We start from the raw sequence: 25,556 nt of genomic DNA on the forward strand, positions 1-25,556 counted from the left end.
ATCCATCCTAGACTCAACTACTTCAGCTACTTAATACAGTAATTCATATCAACATTTACAGCCTATAGCACACTTAATGGACTACCAATAAAAATTAAAAATAAAATTGGCCTCCCCAGCAATAGTGTAGACATCCCATTTAGGATATTATTTCTCTTAGTCCAGAGTGTTCATTATTCCAGGTTAATATGTTGCCAGTACATATTAGATTTCCTTTGTAAATCAGTTAGATAGCAACCTCCGGAGTTTGTGTTCTTGCTGGTTAATTTTGCACTGTCCATTTACTTTTTCTCCACCACTTCCCCTTTCAGTTATGTTGCTCTTTTAGGAGTGGGGTGTCTGAACCATGGCTTCCAGAATATTTATCAGCCTGCTGGTAAATGAACTGTTGTGACCTAACTATTTAACTAATTAACCATTCCTACCAAATAGCAGTTTCTTGCTAGTTTTTTTTTCTGGAAATATTTGTATGTGATTGATCCAAATAGAAATTAAATATTAGAAAAGCATATGCTATATAAGTTTCACACAGAATAAGAACAAATACAAATATTTTGAGTGAAGAAATTTACTTTTTTCTTATATTCTAATTGTAGCTTTTTTCTTACCTCTTCTCTCCTTCAGTCTACTCTTCACTTTCTCACTTCAAAACTACAGTAAGTGCTGGGAAAGGATGCAGAAACTGAAGTTGATTAGGCCAGGCTGGGAAAACAGAATCGCTGCTGTAAACATTATGATCGGTCAGGTGATCTGTTTACAAGAATGTGTCAGTTCTGTTATTTAAACCTACTGAGGTCCAACTTTGCCTGTTTTCATCATGTGCTCCAGACATTAAACTTCTAATCAAAAGATTCCTGAGTTGGATTACAGTTGTTGTAAACGTCAGGCTTTGGTTTTATGCCAGCGTGTTCCCTTTACTGGTGTGAGAGAGTTTTTGTTAAAACTTCTCCTTTACCAGCTTCATATTTTATGCCTTATGCTTGGAACATCTTAACAGTTAATGTTCACCAAACAAAATTCCTTCTTCCAAAACACTTCAAGCAAATCCAACTTTGTGTGGAATATTCCAGTTGTAAGGTAATTTTCTATTCTATGTTTGTTGTGACCTGCTTGTTACTTGATTATAATCTCTTCTGATTAGGGATTCTTTTCTTTGTTTGGCATACTTTATTACACAGCAGTGTGTCTGTCTGTGGTGTTACGTAAAATGTTCTTTAGAAATTTCCAAGTTTTATTGCAATTTAAAAGTTACCTAGAGTCATTTCTAATCTAGAAAGTCCAGTGTAGATTTAGTATCTTTCACTGAAATTGCACCATCAACTGAGAATAAGAGGAACTTCTGTATTATGAAGGATGCTAGGATGTAGTTATATGGTGACTAATGGATTACCAGACTTGGAATTTGTGAAAATAAACTAATATCCACTTTGATTTCTGAGTAATATCCAAACCTTAGGGACACTGACTGCATAGAGTCAGAATTCTTTCTTAGTGGCAAGCATGTTCCTTACCCTCAGTCTCATGGAAACATTTTATTGGGGTTTGTATCTGAGGAATTTGGGTTGGTGAGTGGCCTGGTTGGAAATGTGGGGATAGTAGAACTATTGGGGCTGCACTGAATTACCCTTTCCCCACCCAAATTCATGAGTGAGACTTTGCACCTCTAGGCACTGAAATAATACAGGCAAATAAATACAGTAACTCCTCACTTAACGTCCTCCCACTTAATGTTGTTTCAAAGTTACATCGCTACTCAGTTAGGGAACATGCTCGTTTAAAGTTGTGCAATGCTCCCTTATAATGTCTGTTTGGCTGCCTGCTCTGTCTACTGCTTGTAAGATTCTGTGGAAGAGCAGCGACTTTACAAGGGAGCATTGCACAAGTTCCTCTTCTCCGCCTCCTCCCCCTCCGTCCCAGCGCTTTCCCCACCAGTGCTTAGGACTTTCTGGGAGGGAGGCGGATGAGCAGAGAAGCGCCGCGTCTCCGCTCCTCCCCCTCCCTCCCAGAAAGTCCAAAGCACAAAGCGCTGGGAGGGAACGGAGAAGCACCACATCTCCACTCCTCCCTCTCCCTCCCAGAAAGTCCTAAGCACTGCCAAACAGCTGTTTCACAGCACTTAGGACTTGGGGGTGGGGGTGGGAGGAGTGGGAATGTGGCATGCTCCAGAGAGGAGGTGGTGTGGAGCGGGGACAGGAAGATGCAGGCCTGGAGCATTCTAGGCAAAGTCGGCACCTTGTTCTTTTTCAGGGAAGCTACTGCTGCAAAGGTGCTTCCTAACGTCCTTGCCTGCAGCGGGCTGTACCTGTGTGGGGTATGCCAGAGGCGCTTCCCAACCACAGTACAGTATAGTATATAATGCCTTTTGTCTGCTCCCAAAAAATGTCCTTGGAACCTAACCCCCCATGTTTACATGAAATCTTATGGGAAAATTGGATTCATTTAACATTGTTTCACTTAAAGTTGCATTTTTCAGGAACATAACTACAATGTTAAGTGAGGAGTTACTGTAAATGAAGAACAGGAGTTAATACAGACCAGTGCTGAATTTATGTTTGCTGGCTTGTCCTTTCATATTGTGGGAGACCTTTCCCCCCTCCCATGCTTTTGGGTTCAGAAATCTTTATGGCTGGTAAGACTCTGGCAGCCTGGCTCTAATGGAACTGCGCTACACAAGAGGTGTCAAAGGGCCCAAGAGCTGATGCAGAGACATAAGAACTCTATCTAGATCCCTTTACATGTCTGCATTCTGAAGTCTGGTTGCAATTTCTCCCACACACTCAGGACTTTCAGACATGGGGCACTTCCTTACCTGGCTTATCACTTAAATTAAGGGTTTAGATTTGGTGCATCTTAGGTCTTACATTTCAGAAAGCTGCTGTGTGGTAGGATCTAGATACAATACAATACTATGAGGCATGGCTGAAATATGGTATGGTCTTGTAATGCACACAGCTATAACGTTTGGCAGTACCATGTTATAACGGGGATGCAAAACATGCTAGCTTTTTGCAGTTAGATGGAATCTTAGAGACTGACTCTCTCCTCATGGTTTTTAACCTGGCAGTTGAGAACAGGTGGGGTGCTTGAGTTGACAGTAGCTTGACTTTTGTATATGGAGGCTGGAGTTAGAGCATTCCCCAAGAGGGCCCTCTAGTTTAGAAATTACTTTTGCTTTCCCCAGGCACACGTCCTCTCCAAAAAGCCTGAGGCTGTTAGACTTATGCATTTCCAAGGCCTAGCTGTTTATTTAGGCTTTTTTCTCAAGGGTTGTTTGAGGGATTTATTTTATAGTTTGATGTTCTTCATAACCTTAAGGTTAAAAAACAAGCCAAAAAGATTTTTTGGTAGTTTTGGGTAGGTGGAATGTCAGGCATTCCCCTCCCCGCCCATTTTAAAAATAAAACGTGATCTGCGAAGGAGAGAACAAAATGGATAGTTCGAGAGTATGGGTTTAATCAATTAAAATTTTATACCCCAATCCTGCAATAAGATACAGATTGACCCTGGTGTCCATGCACAGCCCTATTGACTTTTACCCCATTGATTTCAGGTGGGTTCTTCATACTCATCCTTTTGCAGTATTTCAGCCTAGAGTTCTTTTCTAGCAGTTCTTAAAAGTGCACCTTGTTTTATAGAACTTTATGTTCTGCAGGAAAGTTTTATAAATAGGGAGCAATTGTCCTTTGTTATTTCATTTTAAGGACATAGGAAGAGATGTTGGAGACAACCTAAAAATATACAAATTCATTTTAATTTTCTCATCCTCTTGGGAAAGTTTTCAGCCTCTTTTGCCTCCTTCTGTTCTTTCTTCAATTGATCCCTGGTATCACACTTGATAGATCAATGGATTCACCATCCATTTCCATTTTTATTTAAAAAAAAGAATGTAAAGTGTCTTATGATACTACTGTGAAGAGAGTTATATAAAAATGGTTGTACTGTGTAATTCTTTCCTCACTAGGCAGTTATATATGCAGTATATAATTGGTTAATTTTGGTTTTCACTCATTTGGGGATCGATGATATATCACAGTCAACATGTGGCTATGCAATGCACAAACCAATCAATGAAGGCAAATTCTTGATCTAAAATTAGCCCATTGTATAGCCTACATTATAAATATTGTGTATAGAATATACATATAGAGTCCTGGTACAGAGTGATTCCTAACATTTTCCGTTTAGTACATTAGAGTATTTATTACACACTTTACTCTGCAAGGAAATTTTTTGAATGATTCTGGAAGCAGCTGCATGTTTTTTGCAACCAATAAAACAATCAGATATGCCAGAATAAGCAACACCATACAGAAAAAAATGTTTCTGTACCTTTAATATTTTTGAAAATGTATTTGAACAGGTATGTAATCACTCAAGGAGGAGGGTGGGCATAATAGTTATCTGAAATGTGATACAGAAATTAGAATATTAGAAGCGTCTGAACACTGGGATGAGTAATTGCACTGTAGGATTCTGCTACTGTTGGCTAAGTGCTGTTTCATGAGTAGATTCTTCCCTGCCCCCCCCCCCCATTCTTACATTTTTATTGTATTTTTTCATATTTTAACCGAATAAAATTACCACTTTGCTGTGCCGAATTTCTCATCACATACCATTACTACAAAAATGTTTCCAGATTTAAAGCTTTTGTGGCTCCTTAGAGAACAGTAGTCAAAATGAAATGATTTTATCTGAAGCAGTGCCATGTGTATGTTGTCTTAATTTTTTATGGGTGTTCCCCATCTGTAAAATGGGAAAAGTGCCTAAGTTTGAGGAATGTTTTGAGAATTAGCTAATGTTTTGCAGATATAAAGAACTATTAAATAAAATGTTAAATACTTTTGAAATGTGACCAAACTAGCAAAACAAACTATGACAGGCAGCATTTTAACATTTATTATTCTGAAAAGTATGTTATATTAAGAACCGCTCTGATGATGATACTTTTTGTTTTTGATAATATAACAAAAATAATTGACTTTATAACAATATTCAGTTTTATATGCTGGAAAATAGACTGCTGCATGATTTGATTGGAGCTAGTTATTTTACAGAATGAAGTATGCAGGGTCATTTCCACTAATCATGCTTTTGTAAGTTCTGTGGAAAGTTATTTATCCAATATTTGAACTATTTAATTTCAATATTATTTCTTTTTATTAACAGAGGTATTGTATTCAAGTATGTCAACTATAATTTTAATTTTGATAAATATTCAAGTAAATCATGGAAGTTCAGACTGAAAAAAATCTGTTAGGTTGTCTGTCTAGACCATCCTCCTCCTTGTTCTGTACAGTCTATGTTCCAGTGTGGTGGGGTGTGTGTGTATATCTTACACAGTACACGCAGTACAATGAATGCTGTTTTCCTTTAAGAATGTGATTCTAGGTTCAAGACTGCACTGCATACCAAATAAAAATCTCCCACCTATAGAAATCTCCCACCAACTTCCAAATGCAAATTCAGTATGTTCAGTAGCAGCTTGAAGCCCTGCATTGTTTGCTTCCGGAAGTGTGAGCTGAAGAGGACAGACATTCCCTCTGCTCAAAAGGAGCACTAAGCTGTGTTCTGCCCTTGTTGCATTATTAATGGGACAATATTTTTATGTTGCAGATGGCTAAGAGCTAGCAAGGCACATTCAGGACTATGATGGCTCAGTTTCCCACAGCCATGAATGGTAGGTAGCTTGGTCTGGGTTCATTTATGTGAGGTCGGAGAGTGCTTTTTTGTCTTTATATTTAATATCAATATTATTAGTAATTAACTGATTGCAACATTTGCCTCAATGTTTTGGTCAACTTGCTGTAGCATATTTAATGTTGCTTATGACTTCTGATGTATAGTCGATACTCTAGGAATTGGAGGAATTCAGCACAAGTTTGTACTGTAGTATAATTAAGAGTGCACATATGCCTGGAGCATCTAGTAATTTTAGATAATTTAAGGGGTTATTACATGCCTATACGTGACTGTAATTTGAATACTGAATGACTTCAGATGAGGAATAACCTAAGTAACCATTAATTAACAGAATAGGTATTTGAGTTTGTATAATATGGCATAGGATATGTTTTAATTTAGATATGGTAAATATTATTTAGTTTAAACTAAAATATTTCAATTAATTGATTATTCATAATCAATACAGAATGTGCTCCAAATATGCAGACAAATCTTAACTATTTTCCCTCTTGATTTTATGTTCTATTCTCGTGCAAAGTAATGCAGAAGCTCATGGTTTTTTTCAGTTTCCTGTCAAAGACATACTCTAGATAAAACTTTAAAAGATGCTATATGTTAGTCGATTGGATCACTCTGTTTCTAAAGAAATAGTTTGCCTTAAAGAGGCATATTGCTAAATCTGCTGAGAAATTGGAAGTTTTTATGCTATTTTACCTGGTGACTTCATTTCTATAATTGAAGCTACCCAAAAATGAAAAAGAATGCTTAGAGGCAAAACACGCTCTGTCTGCCAAGTGGGGGAAAATCTGACAGTTGGGTAAAAAATCTGCAATTTTTCTGGTTTGTTGTTTGAGGAGATAAATTACAAGAAAGACTAAAAGTTTCTGGTAGCTAATTTAGAAATTCACAACTATTAAGGTTAATTAGGATAAGGTGTTTTACATGTAAAATAAAAATATTTTGAGTCTTAACTATAGGACAAAAATTTAGTTATGCAGCCATGTTATGGATGTTTTGAATAAAATGTGTAAAACCATTATACTGGTGAATAGCAACCATTATGGTGCTATTCACCAACACACTGTTATACTGTAAATGGCAACTGTAGCAGCATCCAGAAATAACGTTTCAGTATTGCTTTAAAAATTAGTATAACAGTAGAAGTTGGAACAAAATAAATCCATGTATTGCATACATGAATTCTTAGGCAAAACAAGATGAGTACCACGTTGTCTTTTCCACTTCACTGGACAGATGGGACAGAAACTTAGTGGAGTCCTGTTTTATTTTTCGTATTGTTGGGCTTTTTTTTATTTTACTGTATTTTTTTTTTTAAAGTGCTGATTCTTTGGCAGTATTCCCCCCCCCCCCCCCCCCAGATCCCATGGAAACCGTTCTTGTGATTCAGAGCTAGTTTATCTCCAGTCATTGTTCCCTTGCTGTCCCCTATGGTGAATCTCTGCCTAAAGTTAATGGAGTCTTGTGCTTTGTCTTCACATACCACCTCGACCCCTTCAGTCCACTTCGGCACTGGGAGAAGGCTGTAGGGGGCAGAGAAGCAGCACTGAGGCACAGAGCCTCTAGATCTCAAAAATTTGCAGGTTCGGGGAGCTGAACAGCTTCTCAGTCTGTACCAGAGAAAACTTTCCTCCCTCTCCTCTGCTCTCAAAGGAGGAACAATGCCAAATAAACTTAAGGAAATTCACTGCAGAGAGTTTGCAGTCTACTATGTGAAGTCTGTGCCTTTAGTTAAACCACTTCCTTGTGAAACACATCTGAGTGCATGTAGTTATTCATTCATATTGTTTAATCAGAATTAAGTGCAGTTGAAACAAGTTAGGTGGAGAGTGGTTTAAAGTCCTACTGAGATTTCATGGTAAACATTGAACAACCTTTTCTGTAGAAACTATTCTGTTTATGTCATCTGTATTCTTCTTCCCTGTTTAAAATTACTAATGCTATTTCCATTAAAACAGGATTATTTGCTTCTACCATTTATTCTTCAGTTGAAGTAACTTGTATTATGCAGTTCATCCCAGATGAGTGCCAATAAAATCTCAGTTCCACACAAAAATGGCTGCTATATGAAAATAATTCAGAAGTTTAGATTGTTACAAGTAGTCTTGGTAGAAATAGATTAGAGGGAGAGGTGCAGGTGAACTGGTTAAATACGCATGACATATGTAAGGTATTGTATGTTTTGGAATTTATATCACACAGATCACCACATAGTGGTGAATGTCTGTTCTGGGCAAATAGTGGGGTCCATTGGATAAGCTCTTGGACTGTGAGATGGAGACGAGGGTTGTATTCTCAGCTCTGTCATTTGCTCTCTGTGAAACCATAGGCAAGTTACTTATTATTCGTATTGGGGTAGCGCCCACAGACTCCAGTCATCCTTTTTGTCTACAGTTTGCAATCTGTAAAATGGGGATAATGATACACACTTCTGCAAAATGCTTTGAGATATATAGATGAGAAGCAATACTGTATGTGTGTGTATGTGTGTAACTTTTCAGTAAGTAGAAACACTTAAACAAAGCCATACTTATATGTCCCAATATCCAAATGGCTGAGAGTTTGACATAAGCTCCTGTCTGCGTCACACAACTGAGCCAATAAGAAGCCAGAAGCACGTGAGCCACCAAGCAACAAATGTTCCATTTTTATGCAGATACTCTTTACTAGTAGCAACAAAAGAAATCCAGATAATTTTCTCTTAATATTATTATGTGTATTACCATAGCAGAATGTCTCTCTAATTTTCATGTGTGCCACTGGTGGCTCTTCAAGCAAAATTTCACAGCACTTTGACTTTAATTGGCTTTTATTTTGCTGCTACTTTGCATAGGATGGAGGCAAATCTTGTTTTAAAATGACTGTTAAAAGAGGAAGGCATTGATGAAGCCCATACGTAGTCTTGAGAAGTACAGAATATGATGCTTGTTCTTCTCAAACGTTCCCCCAATGAAGAGAGAGAGCTTTATGATGGAAAGCTGAAAGCCAAATTCTGTTGTTTATATTTACTGTCACAATTACAGGGTGAGCTGAACTTTAGTCCCTGTTTAGTCCCTCTCAACTCTATAGCTTTGGGGACATATTTCTGTACCTTCAGTGCTCTCTGGGTAGAACTGCGCAGTCCTACCACTCTCTTAGACTGAATCTCTGAACTACAAACCCCCATTTGCCATCTGTGTTAACCCAATTGGCTTAACTGTTTGGCACCCATAAGCCCCTTTCCTCTGGGAGCCTGTGACGGTGGCTGATCAATGTGATTCAGAAGCAGTAGCTTCAAAACGAAGAATTATATATTCATTCATCCAAAGATACATAGCAGTTAGAGACAACAGTTAAAACATATTTAACTCCTATTTCTCCTGTACTCCTATTTCTCCTTACCTAACTCTTTAATTTTTCTTTGCAAGGTTTGGTAAGTCTCATTCAGCCCAGCTGTCTTAATCTCTGTCCTGGGAGAAGCAGACTGCTGTGTTGTAGCACATCTTCTGTGATTCTCTCTGTCAGAGAGCCATCTTCACCTCCTGCTGCCCATTCAAACCCTTTCTTCTCTAGAGCAGTCTCTCTTTTGATCCGGTATGTCTACACTGCCCAAGTTACAGCACAGACACACTTTATTGCCAGGGAAGAGTTCTCCCGGCAATTAACAAAAACAACCCCCTGAACGAGTGTTAATAGATTTGCTCCCAGCGATAAAGCGCTGTCTATACTGGCACTTTTCAGCACTAAAACTTTTGTGGCTCAGGCATGTGTTTTTTCACACCCCTGAACTACTAAAGTTTTAGCACTGAAAGTGTCAGTGTAGACACAACCATCCTGGTTTTTGATCTAGGAATAGTAAACCTTCCCAGCCTAGCTGGAGCCAGGCAAGGGGTATTCCCCAATTAATAGCTTCCCCATTGTTTCCTCAGGGACACTTGGTATTCTCTTGGACTATACCTTATCTCAGTGGTTCTCAGCCTTTTTTTAACCAGGGACCCCTGTGACGATGTGGTTCTGGTGGGACCCAACTGAGAGTGCCAAATCAGGATCAATTGCTCAAACAGGGCAGTCACAGCCCAAGGCTGGGGTTTTTCCACCTCTAAGGCAAACCAAACCAGCCAGACAAAAGACTTCAGTTTCCACTCACTGGTTAACCGCAAGTCATACAAGCAATTTCCTTAGACACTCCAGTCTCCCAGTATCACCACCAGTTCCACACGTCCTGGGATGAATGGTTAAAAAACCAACACCCCAGTAAAGAAAAAGGTTCTCTCGATCCCAAGGACCAAGCCCCAGACCCAGGTCAACATACACATCAGACCTTACCCACAAATCACGCTGTTGCCAATCCTTTAGAATCTAAAATCTAAAGTTTTATTCATAAAAGGAAAAAGATAGAGGTGAGAGCTAGAATTGGTTAAACTGAATCAATACATACAGTAATGGCAAAGTCCTTAGTTCAGTCTTGTAGCAGTGATGAAGTAAACTGCAGGTTCAAATTGAGTCTCTGGAGAACATCCCCCGCTGGGATGGGTCATTCAGTCCCTTGTGTAGAGCTTCAGCTTTTAGCAAGTCCCTCCAGAGGTAAGAAGCAGATTGAAGACAAAATGGAGATGAGGCCTTCGCCTTATATAGACCTTTCCAGGTGTAAGAACATTCTTTTGTTCCTACTGTGGAAAGTTACAGCAAAATGGAGGTTTGCAGTCACATGGGCCAGTTTCTGCATACTCCGCTGAGTCACAGGGTGTATCCGCCTTCTCTCGATGGGTTCAATTGTGTAGGTGATGGTCCTTAATGGGCCATCAAGCAGGCTAAGCAGAGACTGACACCAGCCTGTCTGGGACTTTTCAGTAACACAGAACAAGTTTGAAATACAGACAATACATAGCCAATATTCATAACTTCAACTACAGAAATGATACAGACATACGACAGCATAATCATAACCAGTAACCCGTAACCTGGTCTTAGACGCCTTATATGACCTCTTTACAATAGGATTTGGTGCCACTACAGAACCTTGGTTGCAACCCATGTTCTATATGGTCCTAGTTTATATTAATAACGTCACAACCCCTAAACTTAAATAGACAAACCTGCAGATTCCCCTTCATTATTTTGTTTCTCATTATTTGTTTCTTTCACGTTATTTTAGTAGTTATCACAAATATTATTATAGAGAAATTATTATTTGAACAGATCAAAAAATACAGCAAATTAAAATATTGACAATTTATCTGACACTGATGATAAATTGCAGCATTGCTAGATGATCTATGGGAGTATTGGAGGGTTGTGTGTTTACTTTCAGAGGGTATTTGGGGGAGGGCTGGAGGAGTGCGTATACTGGGAGAGGTATTGGGAGGGGTGCTGGAGGGGTGTGTGTGTACTGGGAGGGGTGTTGGAGCGGGTATCTGCAATCTCTCACTCAAGATGGGAGGCAGTGTTGCACTTCCTGTCATGGTGGCAGCGCGGCTGGCACAGGTTTGGGACACAACACCAGCCCATCAGTGCCTCCCTGCAGGCCTCTTCCCCCCTCCCCTGGCCCAGCTAGGCTGTGAAGCCTCACAAGAGGATCTTGACATCTACAGTTACCTGACGGGCCTGGGTTGGCAGGATCCAGCAGCTATGGCTGCAGGGGAGGGACCAGAGGCAACTGGAGAGGATTTGGGGGCTAGGCCAGCCTTACATGGCAGGACTCGGGGAGGAAGCACCTCCTCCAACACCTGACTCACTTCAGTGGGTGTTCTGCAAAGCTGGGAAGTACTGGGATTACGCAGCATGGAAGGAGAAATAGCTCCATGTAGTGGGGGTGGGGGCCTCAGCCCACAGCCAGCCATCCTGCTGCTGCTTCCTCCCTCTTCGCACTGTACAGACATGTGGTGAGTGCAGCCTCTGGGGAAGCCGCTGCTTCCTCAGTGCTTAGCTTGCTGGCAAGAGGCGTCCTGAGGCTTGTGCACCCCCACTGCTCTGTGGGGCAGAGTTTGCGGAAACCCCACTGGATGGGTCTCCTCTAGAGTTTCCAGGCGTCTGGTTTTTCATCGGCATACATGGTCAAAAAGGGACCCTGTTGTCTGTGGTCAGCACTGCTGACTGGGCCACTGAAAGTCCAGTCAGCGGTGCAGCGGGGTTAAGACAGGTTCCGTCTCTCCCCTGGCTCTGCATGGTTCCCAGAAGCGGCTGGCATGTCCCTGTGGTCCTTAGGTGCAGGGGTAGCCGGGGGGCTCTGCGCACTGCCCCTACTCCATGCGCCAGCTCTTCAGCTCCCATTGGCTGGGAACTGCAAAAAATCAGAGCTGAGGAGGTGGCACCGGCAAGTACGCAGAACCCCCTGGCCACCTCTGCTCCTAAGAGCCGGAGAGACATGCCAGCTGCTTCCGGGAGCTACCTGGTAAACACAGCCTGGGCAGGGCCTCAGGGGAGGGGGGCAGGGCAAGGGTGTTCGGTTTTGTGAGATTGGAAAGTTGGCAACCCTAGTCTCGGAAAGTAGAAAACTGGGGGCAGGGGGAGATATGTGACCTTGCATGGTTCTCCCTCCCTCTTCCCCCCTGCATCGCCTTTGGGAGGGACCAATCCGTTCACAGACCCCCTTGGTTATGCTAGCGGACCCCTAAGGATCCTTGGACCAGGGATTGAGAACCACTGCCTTATCTTACTGTTGTTTCCTTTCCTGTTTGTTTTCCTCCAACAGCCTCCTTTGATTTAACTTCTTGCAGTCAGGGAGGATAATACCACACAGATAAACTGAGATGCATCTGATATTCATAAGATACACATAACTCATTCATTTTCCACACTTGTCCAACCCCATAACTTGAATTGGATTTTACTAATTGAAAATAGAGTTCAGTCTAATAATGTTAGCCTTACTTGGGTGTCCTGGAGACTAGCCAAGGCATGTCAGTCTGTTTAGAATCATCTGCTGCATGGGCCCTAAATGAGAATTATTCTCTCTCAATAGTGGATAATAGCCATTGCTTTCCAAAGCTGAGAAAAAGGTACATAAATTTGTCTGCAGATCCACCTGATTTTCTTGTGTGATTGTGCTCACAGTCCAGAGACGGAAAGACATTAGGTTCAACCTGGTATGTGTACCAGTATATTGAAGCAAGAGACAAGGAACAGAAAAAGTTAAATTTGATTTCAGAATAGTCTTGGTTTGTAAGCATTGTAGACTAGAATAATAACTACAGCTTTCCAAGGAGAAATACTGTTTCTTGGTTCAGAATGGGCTTTCATAAAACAGTGTGAAATGAGTTTTCAAGTTGTTTATTATCAATGTATGTGAGAAATGGAAGAAAATGAACAAGGTTCTGTTGGTGACAGTTTTATAGATGTTCTTGTTGCTACAAGAGAATGGAAAAACAAAACACTAATTAAATAAAAATGTGAATGCAGTTACGTAAAAGGCAAAAAAAAAAAATTAGTTGGATTGTAAACCCTTTGGGAAAGGGATCAGCTCTTTGCCCTGTTTATACAGTGCCACAATGGGGCCCTACCTGTAGGGCACCACACAATAAAAATTGTGTTCTGCCCTATAGAGAAAAATAAGTAATAAATTAGTGATAAATAAGAACCAACTTGGATTTGTCAAGGACAAATTGTGTCATGTCATACCAGTTTCCTCCTTTGACAGGGTACTGGCCAGTGTTCCCTCTAATTTTTCCCATGCATGTGCAGAATGAATTTTGTTATGTACACCAATATAGAGGTGATGTGTGACACATCACCTCCATATCGGTGCACATAACAAAATTCATGTGGCGGGGGCAGGACCGAGGGATTCGGAGTGTGGGGTGGGGGCCTCAGGGTTGAGGCAGTGGGTGGGGGTGAGGACTATGACTGGGGGTGCGGGCTCTGGAGTGGGCCCAGGATGGGGGGTTTTGGGTGCAGGAGGACCCTCTGGGCTGGGGCAGGAAGTTGGGGTGCAAGAGGGGTGAGGGCTCTGGTTGGAGGTGTGGGCTGGGGGTGGAGGGGCATGGATGAGGATTTAGGGTGCAGACTGCCTGGGAGCTGCGGCCGGGAGAGAGGACTCCCCTCACCTCTCTCCCCTCGCAGCAGCACCTGGTGGCGGGAGGAAGGAAGAGGCACCTCTTCCCCTGCCGCAGCAAGTCTGTGTTGGGGCTGGAGGAGGGGCTCCTGTCTCCTGGCCGTGGCAAGTCCAGGGCAGGTCCATGCTGGGGCTGGTGGGGAGAGGCAACGCGGCAGGTCCAGGAAGGGAGAGAGGGATCACTCCTCACCGCAGTCCTGAGTCCCTGCGCAGAGATTAATAGGCGGCTGTGCAGCCTAACGTGAATAGGGGGAATGCAGTAGATGTGATATATCTTGATTTTAGTGAGGCTTTTAATGCAATCCCACATGACATTCCCATAAACAAACTAGGGAAATGTGGTCTAGAATAGATGAAATTACTGTAATCTGGGTGCACAGTTGCTTAAATTATACTCAGATTAATTATCAATATTTTGCTGTTAAACTGAGGGGAACATACATGTTGGCATCCCTCAGAAGACTGTCCTTTGTCTGGTACTATTCAATATTTTCATTAATGACCTAGATAATGGAGTAGAGAATTTGCTTATAAAATTTGCAAATGACACCAAGCTGGAAGGGGTTGCAAGCACTTTGGAGGACAGGATTAGGATTCGAAACAATCTTTACAAATTGGAACATTTGGTCTGAAATCAACAAGATGAAATTCAGTAAAGACAATTGCAAAGTACTAGACTTAAAAAGGAAAAAAATCACATGCACAACTGCAAAATGGGGAATAACTAGCTAGCCAGTAGTACTGGAGAAAAGGATCAGAGAATTAGAGTGGATCACAAATTCAATACTAGCCAACTATGTGATGCAGTTGTGAAAAAGGCTAATCTGGTGTGTATTAACAGGGATGTTGTATGTAAGACATAAGAGGTAATTGTTCCACTCTACTTGGCACTGATGAGGTCTCAGCTGGAGTATTGTGTCCAGTTTTCAGGGCCACGCCGTAGGAAAGATGTGGATAAATTGAAGAGAGTCCAGAGGAGAGCAGCAAAAATGATAAAAGGTTTAAAAAAACCTCACCTATGAGAAAAGGTTAAAAAAAAAAATGGGCATATTTAATCTTGAGGGATGAGGGAAGGGGGACTTCATACCAGTCTTCAAATATGTTAAGGGCTGTTATAAACAGGACGATGATCAATTGTTCTCTGTGTCCACTGAAGATAGGATATGAAGTAATTGGCTTACTCTGCAGCAAGGGAGATTTAGGTTAAATAGGAGATACTAGGAAAAACTTCCTTACTGCTATAAGGATAGTTAAATACTGGAATAGGTTACCAAGGAAGGTTGTGGAATTCCAGTTATTGGAGGTTTTTAAGAACAGGGATTACATGAACATCTGTCAAGGATGGTCTAGGCCAGGGGTCAGCAACCTTTCAGAAGTGGTGTGCCAAGTCTTCATTTATTCACTCTAATTTAAGGTTTTGTGTACCGGTAATACATTTTAACATTTTTAGAAGGTCTCTTTCTCTAAGTCGATAATATATAACTAAATTATTTTTGTATATAAAGTAAGTACGTTTTTTAAAATATTTAAGAAGCTTCTTTTAAAATTAAATTAAAATGCAGAGGCCTCCCTGACTGGTGGCCGGGCACCTGGGCAGTGTGAGTGCCACTGAAAATCAGCTCGCGTGCCGCCTTCGGCACGCTCAGGAGCAGCTCCAGGGTTTTTGACGCCCTAGGTGGGGGTCCTTCCGCGCTCCCGGTCTTCGGGGCACTTCAGCAGTGGGTCCCGGAGCGAGTGAAGGACCCGCTGCAGAATTGCCGCCGAAGACCCGGAGCTCGGAAGGACCGCCAGCCGCAGAATTGCTGCCGAGAGCAGCAAAATGCCGCCCCTCCAAATCCTGGCGCCCTAGGCGACCTTCTAGGTCGCCTAAGTGGAAGCTCCAGCCCTGGGCACACGTGACATAGGTTGCCTACCTCTGGTCTAGGCTTACTTGGTCCTGCCTCAGCACAGGGGCCTGGACTAGATGGCCTTTCCAGGTGCATTCCAGTCCTTCATTTCTCTAATTCTGTGGTTCTTTAATTAAATAAGTGCTTGCCATTGCCTGAGCACACCATTATGTAATCAGTTTTAACAATGGGGGAAAAAATAGGGGGGAGAGTTGCATGTTGAAAATGGCAAAAAGCTAATGAAAAGTGCATATTTCTCAGAATAACAGTAAATGTTCTGTTGCTGTCAGAGACAAGATGAGTTCCAAAGTAGATCAACTTCTGTTGGTGAAAGACAAGCTTTCAAGTTTACACAGAGCTCTCCTTCAAATCTGGGAAACTAAATCAGAGTGTCACAGCTAAATACAAGGTGGAACAGAACTGTTGCTATCAAGACATTTAGTTCTTTTGCCCAAGACAGGAAAGAGATCTACCTCTACAACTTCTACATTCCAATTATAGGCTTGCTTTAATGAGACAGCACTACATTTGTTTTCGAGAATTCTTTGGTAAGAGAGGTTAGAAACACAGATGAGGGAAAGTTTGGAACTAGTAGGTTTGTCCCTTTAGCTCATGGAGCCGTAGATGGGAAAGACCTAGCTAGTCATTCTCTGTGGTATAATAAATTACTCAGATTATAAGCTTTTTGAGGGGCCATCTTTTTGTTCTCTGTTTGTACAGCACCTACCACAAACGGCTCCTTAGTGCTGCAGTAATATAAATAATACTCTCTGGAGTCAGTAGACCGGACCAGGCCGTGCGGTCAGGTAGTTGAGGCAGGGGCCTGGAAGTTAGGCTCTCATTCATGTGGCATGTCTATACTATAGTCAGAGACTATGTCTACAGTACAGTGGCATAGTTATGGTGCCGTACCTATGCTGCTGTAACCCTGTAATGTAGACACAGACTACAGCGACGGAAGGGGGTTTTCTGCCACTATAGGAATTCCACCTTCCCTGAGCATTCTTCTGTTGCCTGAGCTTTATCTATGCCTGGGGTTAGGTCAACATAACTATTGTATTCAGGGGAATGGATTTTTTTCACACTCCTGACCACCATAACTACGTCAACTTAAGTTTTAAGTGTAGAGCATGCCTCAGCTCATTCTCTTACATGTGTTTTTGCCTAATGAAAGCCCCCTAGTATCCACACATGCAACCCTCAAGGAATGTGCATATTTGTGCCTTGAACCTATACTTGTTTACTTGGCTGGAGGGAGGAGGATCCGGTTAAAGCTTGGACTGTGCTTTTGCTCTGACTAGAACCCGTCCACTTTGCAGTGAGGATGCAGGCAAGATCATTTGAGTGCTGATAGTTCTCCAATATCCTTCCCACAGTTCTCTTTAAGAGACAGACAAGTCTTTCCCAAGCAATTGTGTCAATTGCAGAAGAAATCCTAGAATGTCTCAGCACAAAGAACCATGGGTTATGCCCCCTGATACACCTGGGCGAGTGCAAAAATAGTGAGGACACAGGTAGGGCTTTGCTGTGGGAATGCTCATACTAACGCTAGACTAACACAAATGTTCAATCAGAGATGCCAATTGTCCAAGCTAACTGTGGAATGTAGACATACCCGTTGTGTGGCTTCAGACAAGACAGAGAGTCTCTCTGTACTGAAGTTTTCGCCATCTGTAAAATGGGGATAATATTTAGTTAATTAACTTCATTGGGGTATTGTGAGGCTTAATGTTATGCTTTTTGAAGTTAAAAAGCATTATATAATTACTGATTATTATGACTCACGTGGACCAGGAGCTCACCTCCAATTTTTAGAATTATGATGTCTGGGGAATTAATTAAATTCATAGCTTGCTTGAGTATAGTTTTAATTATAAATAGAGCTGAGTGGCAAAAAACATCATCTTACCATCAAACAAAGAAATCACTCTCTGAAAGTCTTAGAAATATGAAGACTTTTCTCAGATAGAAAGGCAAATGCTGTGACCCTGTTGCCACCAGTACAGGCTGCTGTGTAGCTACTCCTGCTCCAAGGAAGAAGTAACTGGCTACCAATAAGAGGCATTTTACATTTTCAAGACTCTTTGCTGCTAAGCTCCCAATTTCTTCTGCAGTCATGATTATTCTTTAGGGTGGATTTAATTTAAATCAAATTGTTTTAAATCACTCGTCAGGAAGACTTGATTTAATCATGGTTTTCTACGTAAAAGTGCATTCTTGTTGGTTGTTATAAACTTAGTACGCATTCTTCACAACTCAGAGAGAGATGTAGGTTTCATTTTTAGAAGCTACATACTATACATTTTTAAACAGTGATTTATTTTGAAAACTTTTCAGATTAGTTTTACACCTTTATCAGAAAATGAATGATTGTTTGGTTATTTCATTTACCAAAGGTAATTGAAGCAGATATTTATGAAGTCAATGGGAGGTGAACTATCTCCAATTCAACAGGTTAATCATTAATATGTGGAGGATTTTCTTACTATGTTGTACTAGGAGGAGAACATCACCAGGCAGACATTTAAATTGTTTAAAACCACAATGTTAAGTATTCTGGACTTTTTTCTTCAACCACAAAGGTAATATTTTAACAAAACAAAACAAGCATATGTCCCCTCACCTCTCACATTTATCTCCAGACTTCTTCTCCTTGTCCAGATCTATTCCATCCCCAACAATCATCCGTTCATTGAACTTTTTGAAAATTTGCACTTTTAGAGAGAGGTGAGGGATTGACTCTGTGTACACAAATTTGCAGAGAGACGATAGAGTTGAGGTCTGTTTTATTTCTCACCTCTATGTATTATTTATTTATGGAGTCACAAATCCATAATTTGAGAACTGCAAGAGACACAAATCCTGTTTGAGAACTGCAAAACTAAGCATCTCTGATGATATCTTCTAGACTGAGCAATGAGTCCCTTTGGGTAGATAGAAAGATTAACCTAAGTAATCTATACAGAAGCCCTTGGAACCCATAAAATTGGGTCCCTAATCCATAAACTATTGGAACTCATTTACAAAACGTTTCTTAAACATTACATGAATATATTGTCTCATACTATAGAATTAGAATTTATAATCCATATTCCATGATGTGAGATCTTTGAGCAATAAATGTATCTTAATTAAAACTATCTTTAGATAGGTTTTTCCCTCAAAAAGCATTTTATCAAATCTGATTTAAATTAAAAAAAATCCAATTTGTTTTTATTAAAAAAAATAATCAAACATTAATTTTTATCCACCCTGTAGATCCTCCCTGGTGTTTATGCCTCTGATGTATTTATGGAAAGCAGTCATATCTCTCCTCAGCCTTCTTTGGGTTAGTCCAGTGGCTCTCAACCTTTCCAGAGTACTCTACCCCTTTCAGGAGTCTGATTTGTCTTGCATACCTCCAAATTTCACCTCACTTAAAAACTACTTGCTTACAAAATCAGACATAAAAATAGAAAAGTGTCACAGCACACTATTGCTGACAAATTGCTTACTTTCTCATTTTACCATAAAGTTATCAAATAAATAATTTGGTATATAAATATTGTACTTACATTTCAGTGTATAGACAAGTCATTGTCTGTACGAAATTTTAGTTTGTACTGACTTTGTTAGTGGTTTTTATGTAGCCTGTTGTAAAGCTAGGCAAATATCTAGATGAGTTGATGTACTGCCTCGAAGACCTCTGCATACCCCCAGTGGTACGCATGCCCCTAGTTCAGAACCACTGGGTTAGGCTAAACAGACCAACTTCATTGTCTCCTCTCGCCACTGAACTTGTGAATAGAGCCCTGCGCAGATGATAAAATTTTTTATCCACATTCAGTCCATGATCCGCAAACATGGTCCGCGGATATCTGCATTCGTGGATATAAGATGGATATCTGCAGATTTGCAGACCTCTACTTGTGAATGTGTTTGGGTTGGTCTGAACCATTTTGTTGTTGATTCTCAGTCAAGCCCATAGAAAAGAGAGCCCTTTTTCTGTTGCTAGGCAGCCTGCTTCAGAAGATAATTAAAACATATTGGAATAAGGGAAAAGGTTGGGATGTTGCCTTTACAGTCATTTTCTGTACTTCTACCCACTCTACCATGCAGTTTTTATGGTGCTTTATTGTCAGAGCCTTTAGGAACACAGATCTGTATTGGCCAGGCTAATAAACCACTGCAAGCACAATACACACTACATACTACTTGTATATGTTTCACACTCCAATGTATTTAGAACCTGTAATGATTGCTTCTGTAATTTTTGCTGGAGTCAGCAGAAATTGTTGTGGTTTGTTCTCTCTCTCTCTCTCATATCTCACTATCCTTCTGTTTGGTTAGCCATTACTCTCTCTATATTAAGCAGCAGAAGTAAAGAATTCAGTGTAATAGACCAGGACAGTTGTGTTCCCAACAAGATGATGATGTCAAAAAGGACCAGCTCTCCTTGTTTATACGCACAAGCAGAGTACAGTTTCCTGGGACAACAGGTGAATTGCGCTGTTAGCAGGTAGTGGATAGTGAAGTGTAGTTTAACCTCGTGCTTAATGATTTTGATGTGAGCCCTGGAAACTGGGAGGGCATTTTGAAAAACAAAAGTGATAGAAGTTGTGACCTTATGCCCCATATTCTTCACAGAGATCTGCTTATGATATGAATATGGCATAACTAAGATATGTTTTATGCAAGATGGGTCACGTGTGGTATCATTGGAAAAATTATGATTTACTGAATATGATTATACTATTTTTAGGCATGTATCATTTCTGTATCTGAAGTTAGGAATATTGAGTGTAACAATTACAACTAACTGTGTTTTCACCTGGGGAACGCCCACCAGACAGTTTGCAAACAGCCTGAATGGGTCATTAGGGGGAACAATAGGTCTTTGAAGATGCTAATCTCTCTCCTTCCTGAGAAGTTTTCTGGGATGCTGCTTTGGCACTGCAGGGTCAGGAGATCATGTCACCTGGTTCGGGACACTATCTTGGACTTCCAGAGTTTTTCATTGAGGGAGTGGGAGTCAAACTGGGAAACAAAGGATTCTTGTCATATGCAAATCCTATTTAAGGCTGGGAAGTGAGTTAATTTTGGTTCCTTTCCACTGGCTCCCTGCCTAAGAAGGAAGACTGCTGAAAACACCTGAAGAAACAAAGGCACTAAGCTGGGGCGGCCAGGGGCTGAGCCCAGGCAACAAAGGTCTAGCCTGTGAAAGGAATTCCTGGAGGTTTAAGCTGCAGGCAATGCAGTTTACCTTCAAGAAACTCTGTGACCTGCATAAAACATTTAGGGTGATAATTTGCTACTGTTAACCAGTTAATTTAGTGTATTAAGTTTAAGTTACTGTTTTGTTTCATTTGCTCATTAATCTGCTTTGATCTGTGTGCTGTCCATAATAATCACTTAAAATCTGCCTTTTGTAGTAAATAAACAAATGTTTGTGTCATTCATAACTGGGGAGTGGGGGAAGGCAAAAAGCTGAGTATATCTTCCTCCACACTGAGGGAGGGGGTGGATTTCATGAGCTTATGCTGTATAGATTTTTATGCAGTGCAAGACAATATAATTTTGGATTTGCATCCCAAAGGAGGTATGCACTTGAGTGCTGTGCACTCTCTAAGCTGAGGGCTTGGCTACACTCGAAACTTCAAAGCGCTGCCGCAGGAGTGCTGTGCTGCGAGAGCGCTGCTGCGGCAGCGCTTTTAAGTGCGAGTGTGGTTACAGCGCCAGCGCTGGGAGAGAGCTCTCCCAGCACTGCACGTACTCCACCTCTTCATGGGGATTAGCTTGCAGCGCTGGGACCTGCGCTAGCAGCGCTGGGAGTCGCACTCCCAGCGCTGCGGCACTGTTTACACTAGCGCTTTACAGCGCTGTATCTTGCTGCGCCCGGGGGGTGTTTTTTTCACACCCCTGAGCGAGAAAGTTGCAGCGCTGTAAAGCGCCAGTGTAGCCAAGGCCTTAGTCTTCCCACGCACAGCTGATCTCAGTGTCTGTGTATCTTTCTGCAGCTGGCTGTGTCCCTGCCTCTATGTATGTCCGTGTGTGTGCTGGAGAAGGCTTGAGGGCCTGGCACAGCAGGACAGAGTGTGAGAGCCTAGGCTGGTGGAACGGGCAGGCTCAGTGGGACCCCAGTGTATCAGGTGGCACCCGGGGAGCGGGGGAGGACCTGTCACAGAGGTTTAAAGAGTCCAAAGAATTAAATACATTCCCAATTTTGAAATTGGAGCAGTAGTTACAAAATTTCAAAGCACTGGAAGTATTGTATAGACTTTCAAAGCAACTTTTTCCCCCCCAAATAAAAGATTACCCCACACTTGGCCATGTTTTTAAAAATACATTTTAATTTTAATATCTGCGTCCTGCTCAGTAATTTCTAATCATTGCTTATCCCTCCCATATGCATATCCCATTCCTTTTAGTGTGGAATTAGCTGCTGTGAAAATTCACCCTCTTGTTTTAATCTATATAACACAACACAGAGAACAGGTGTTAGAATTGTGACAAATGTATAGGCTAACTGAAGGGGTAATTGTCAGTTTTGGATGGCATTGTTTTATATGTAATTTTTTTTTGAGGTTAAGTGACATTATATGCTATCAAGTTTAAAAGGTTATACACAGTTTCACCACTTTGTAGAACAAAAGTGGTTTTTGTTTTAAGGCAACAATTTTGATTTTACAGTGTTGGGGAGAAGTAGCAAAAGTCCTGCAGTTGGCAGCCGCAATGCATTAGCCTTCTGAGAGCCTTTAAACAACATTATTTATTTACCAGTGAACCAAGGAAATATTTGGTTCACACAAAGTAGCATGAGCAACATATTTCCTGCAGAAGCTGTGAACAATCAGCAATGGAAGGAAGCTGCTGTGCACCAGCTTTCAAAAAACAGCATAGTTTGTTTCAAAGCAGGGTATAAAACAAGCCAGATGGTGAACTGATTCAGCTAAGACTTATAAATCTGGGAAGAAAGTTTGTGTTTCAGAAGTATTCTTGCCAAAGAGAGCAGGGTGTATCATTGAAGCTCTTGATCTAATTTTGTCTCTTAAAAACAAAGGTTTAATTTCCCAATTGACAGATTTTTATTTTTAAATAATATTTTCAATGTATTATTTTTTTAGGAGGTCCAAACATGTGGGCTATCACCTCTGAAGAGCGAGCAAAGCATGACAAGCAGTTTGAGAGCCTTAAACCCATAGGAGGATATATTACAGGTTAGTTGTGGTATACATTAACTTCTGTGTGCATTAAAATACCTCTGTAAAACAGTTTGAAAACCTTCATTATTGTTCTGCTGTTTGTTTGCTGTATGACTGATAACCATGCTGTTTGACCATAAAGCACATGTTTTTATTATAAACGCTTTCAGTCACAGGTCTGTAAACTTGGTTTCATATGAAATCTGGCATAGAATATCTCTGCAAAAGGATATCCTTCTTTTTAACCTCTGCGCTAATGCAGCCAACCACCTTTTGATGTCATCCCTTCCAGTTCCATAAGTTAAGTAGAATCAGGCCAGGTCGGTGCTTGGATGGGAGGCTGCCAAGGAAATTTTTTTGAAGTTGCTGCAGCAAATGACCTTGGTGATTAAGGAAGTAGCAGTAGACTGAAATAAAAATATATATACTGTTCTCCCCCTCACTCCCACTGCCACCACCAACAAAAAAAGCAGTCAAGGAGGCTGAGACTGAATACTTCATTATTTACATTGTATCTTTGTAAGATCTTGGTTGCTGTTGGTTTGTGACATATAAAACCGCTATTTACAGCTCATTTAACCCACTTCAGGGAGCCAAGATTACAAAAGCCTTTAGTACATGCAAACTGCCATCACCAAGAGCTTGTTACATAGTTCTAAATTTTCAAAAGAACTCAGCACCCAACATGCTGAGCGCTTGTGAAAGTTCTGGCTTTAATAAATATCTGCGACTTTATTGTAAGGTATTAATACAAGACTTGTATTTTTCCTTTTTTATCACAGGCGATCAAGCACGTACCTTTTTCTTGCAGTCAGGTCTACCATCATCAGTCCTAGCTGAAATATGGTAAGGCTTTAAAAAATAAATAAATAAATACATATAATATAATATACAATTAATAAAGGATTGGAGATAAAGTCTATGAGTCTATGGTGAGAAGGGATCATTATGATCTTCTAGTGTGATGCTTGGCTCACTTGTATAGATTTTGGTTTGGTTTATGTTACCAGTTGAAAGACCACTTTTCAACTACATTATATAAAGAGTGAAATAAGAAAGGTGCCTGGACTCACTCATTTCAATATATACTTGTCATTATATTTAAGTGTCAATATCTGTTATAGTGGTGGAATAAATTGAACTGTAATGGAACTTGAGTAAAAAGGATTGTGGTGATATAAAAAACAAATAGTGACAGCTTTTATTGCACTTTTTGCATAATTAGTGGTTTAAGGGAATACAGTACATGTACACTTTTAGGCCTCGATCCTGCAATTAAGATTCAGTGTGGCTATACTTGGATGAACAGGTCTGTCTGAGCAGATCAGATTACAGGATAATGGCCACACTTTTTAATCAAGCATTTGATCCTACTCACAGAATCCTACTCACAAAATTCAGATTGGTCGACCATGAGCACCATCACATGGATTAAAAACTGGCTTTAGTATCACAAACAAAGGGTAATGATAAACAGCAGGATATCAAATTAGGGGAGACATCTGGTGGACTGGCACAAAGTTCATTGTTGGGCCTTACATAACATTTTAAATAATATGGAAAAAGAGAGAAATAATAGGTTAATGAATTGCCTGGTTGATACTAAACTAAATGGCATTGGAAAGACCAGTAGAGACAGATATCTCAGAAGTCACTAGAGAGGTTTGAAATATGAACAAGAAATAATAGAATGAGACACAGCTTGGGGGGAAAATGCATGCTAATAAATTGGGAATCCAAAATAGCCCAAACACAAGAAGAAACCTCAGAATACATAAATCCTACAGTTGTATAGTTGGGTTATAGATATCAAATTGCATTTAATATTATGTAACATCATCTTCTTCCTTGCGTTAATTTCATTAAATAGGGTCTGCTCTCCAAGTCCTCTCCCTCCAAAGTGCTCTGTTCAGTGCCATATATTATACCACGTGCTAACGTGTCTTCCTTTGTAACATCCCGCCAGTTCTTCTTGAGTTGACGTCTCTATTTCCTTTAGTCTTGATCTGTTGGACTCTTTTACCTACATGGTTTTCAGGACTGTGCTTGACATGACCAAATCATCTGAACCTGCAGTCACTCATTTTCATTCATTTGGGGACTTATAGTGTTAGTTTGTGTCAAATTTTTACGACCAGCTTCAAACCTGATGCCAGCCATTCTTCTTTTTCAGCCAGGCCTGGATTGGCTATGGCAGAGTTACTATAACGTAAGATAGCAGCTGAAAAAAGCCACTGCAGTTTTAGTTGACATAGGAAGAGACATCAGCTCATGAAATAGGGAGGTATTAATCTCTCATTGTGATTTCTGAGTGCACCCCAGGATATTGTGTTTTGTCCTGGGCATTTCATTGCCGGAAATAGGCAGACACACTAAAGGAAGTTTAGGGAAGAGACCTGTCAAGTAATTAAGGGTGTAGTCGAACTGACTCGTGAGAAAACATTGGATATATATACACACACCTCTACCCCGATATAACGCGACCCGATATAGCACGAATTCAGATATAACGTGGTAAAGCAGTGCTCCAAGAGGAACGAGGCTGCGTACTCCGACGGATCAAAGCAAGTTCGATATAACGCAGTTTCACCTATAACGTGGTAAGATTTTTGTTGCGCCTGAGGGCAGCGTTATATCAGGGTAGAGATGTATATACACACAGACACACACACAGTCTCCCCTTTCTGTCTTGGTTAGATGATGAATGAGATACGTAAGTGAATAAGATACATTTACAAATATGTAAAGGGTATAAATACA

At 40.7% G+C, this 25,556-nt stretch overlaps 1 protein-coding gene across 1 annotated transcript in view; it reads left to right on the forward strand.

Annotated features, from left to right (window-relative positions):
* The window catches only part of ITSN2 (intersectin 2), a 137,503-nt gene that overhangs the window by 11,663 nt on the left and 100,284 nt on the right, over window positions 1–25,556 (forward strand). The window contains 3 exon segments of the mRNA XM_075063640.1: window positions 5,614–5,677; window positions 22,719–22,811; window positions 23,579–23,642. Of these exon segments, the coding sequence (XP_074919741.1) occupies window positions 5,647–5,677; window positions 22,719–22,811; window positions 23,579–23,642 (188 nt within the window). The 5' untranslated portion in view covers window positions 5,614–5,646.

This window comes from Chelonoidis abingdonii, chromosome 3 (assembly GCF_003597395.2).
Source record: "Chelonoidis abingdonii isolate Lonesome George chromosome 3, CheloAbing_2.0, whole genome shotgun sequence".
NCBI classification, from domain to species: Eukaryota; Metazoa; Chordata; order Testudines; family Testudinidae; genus Chelonoidis; species Chelonoidis abingdonii.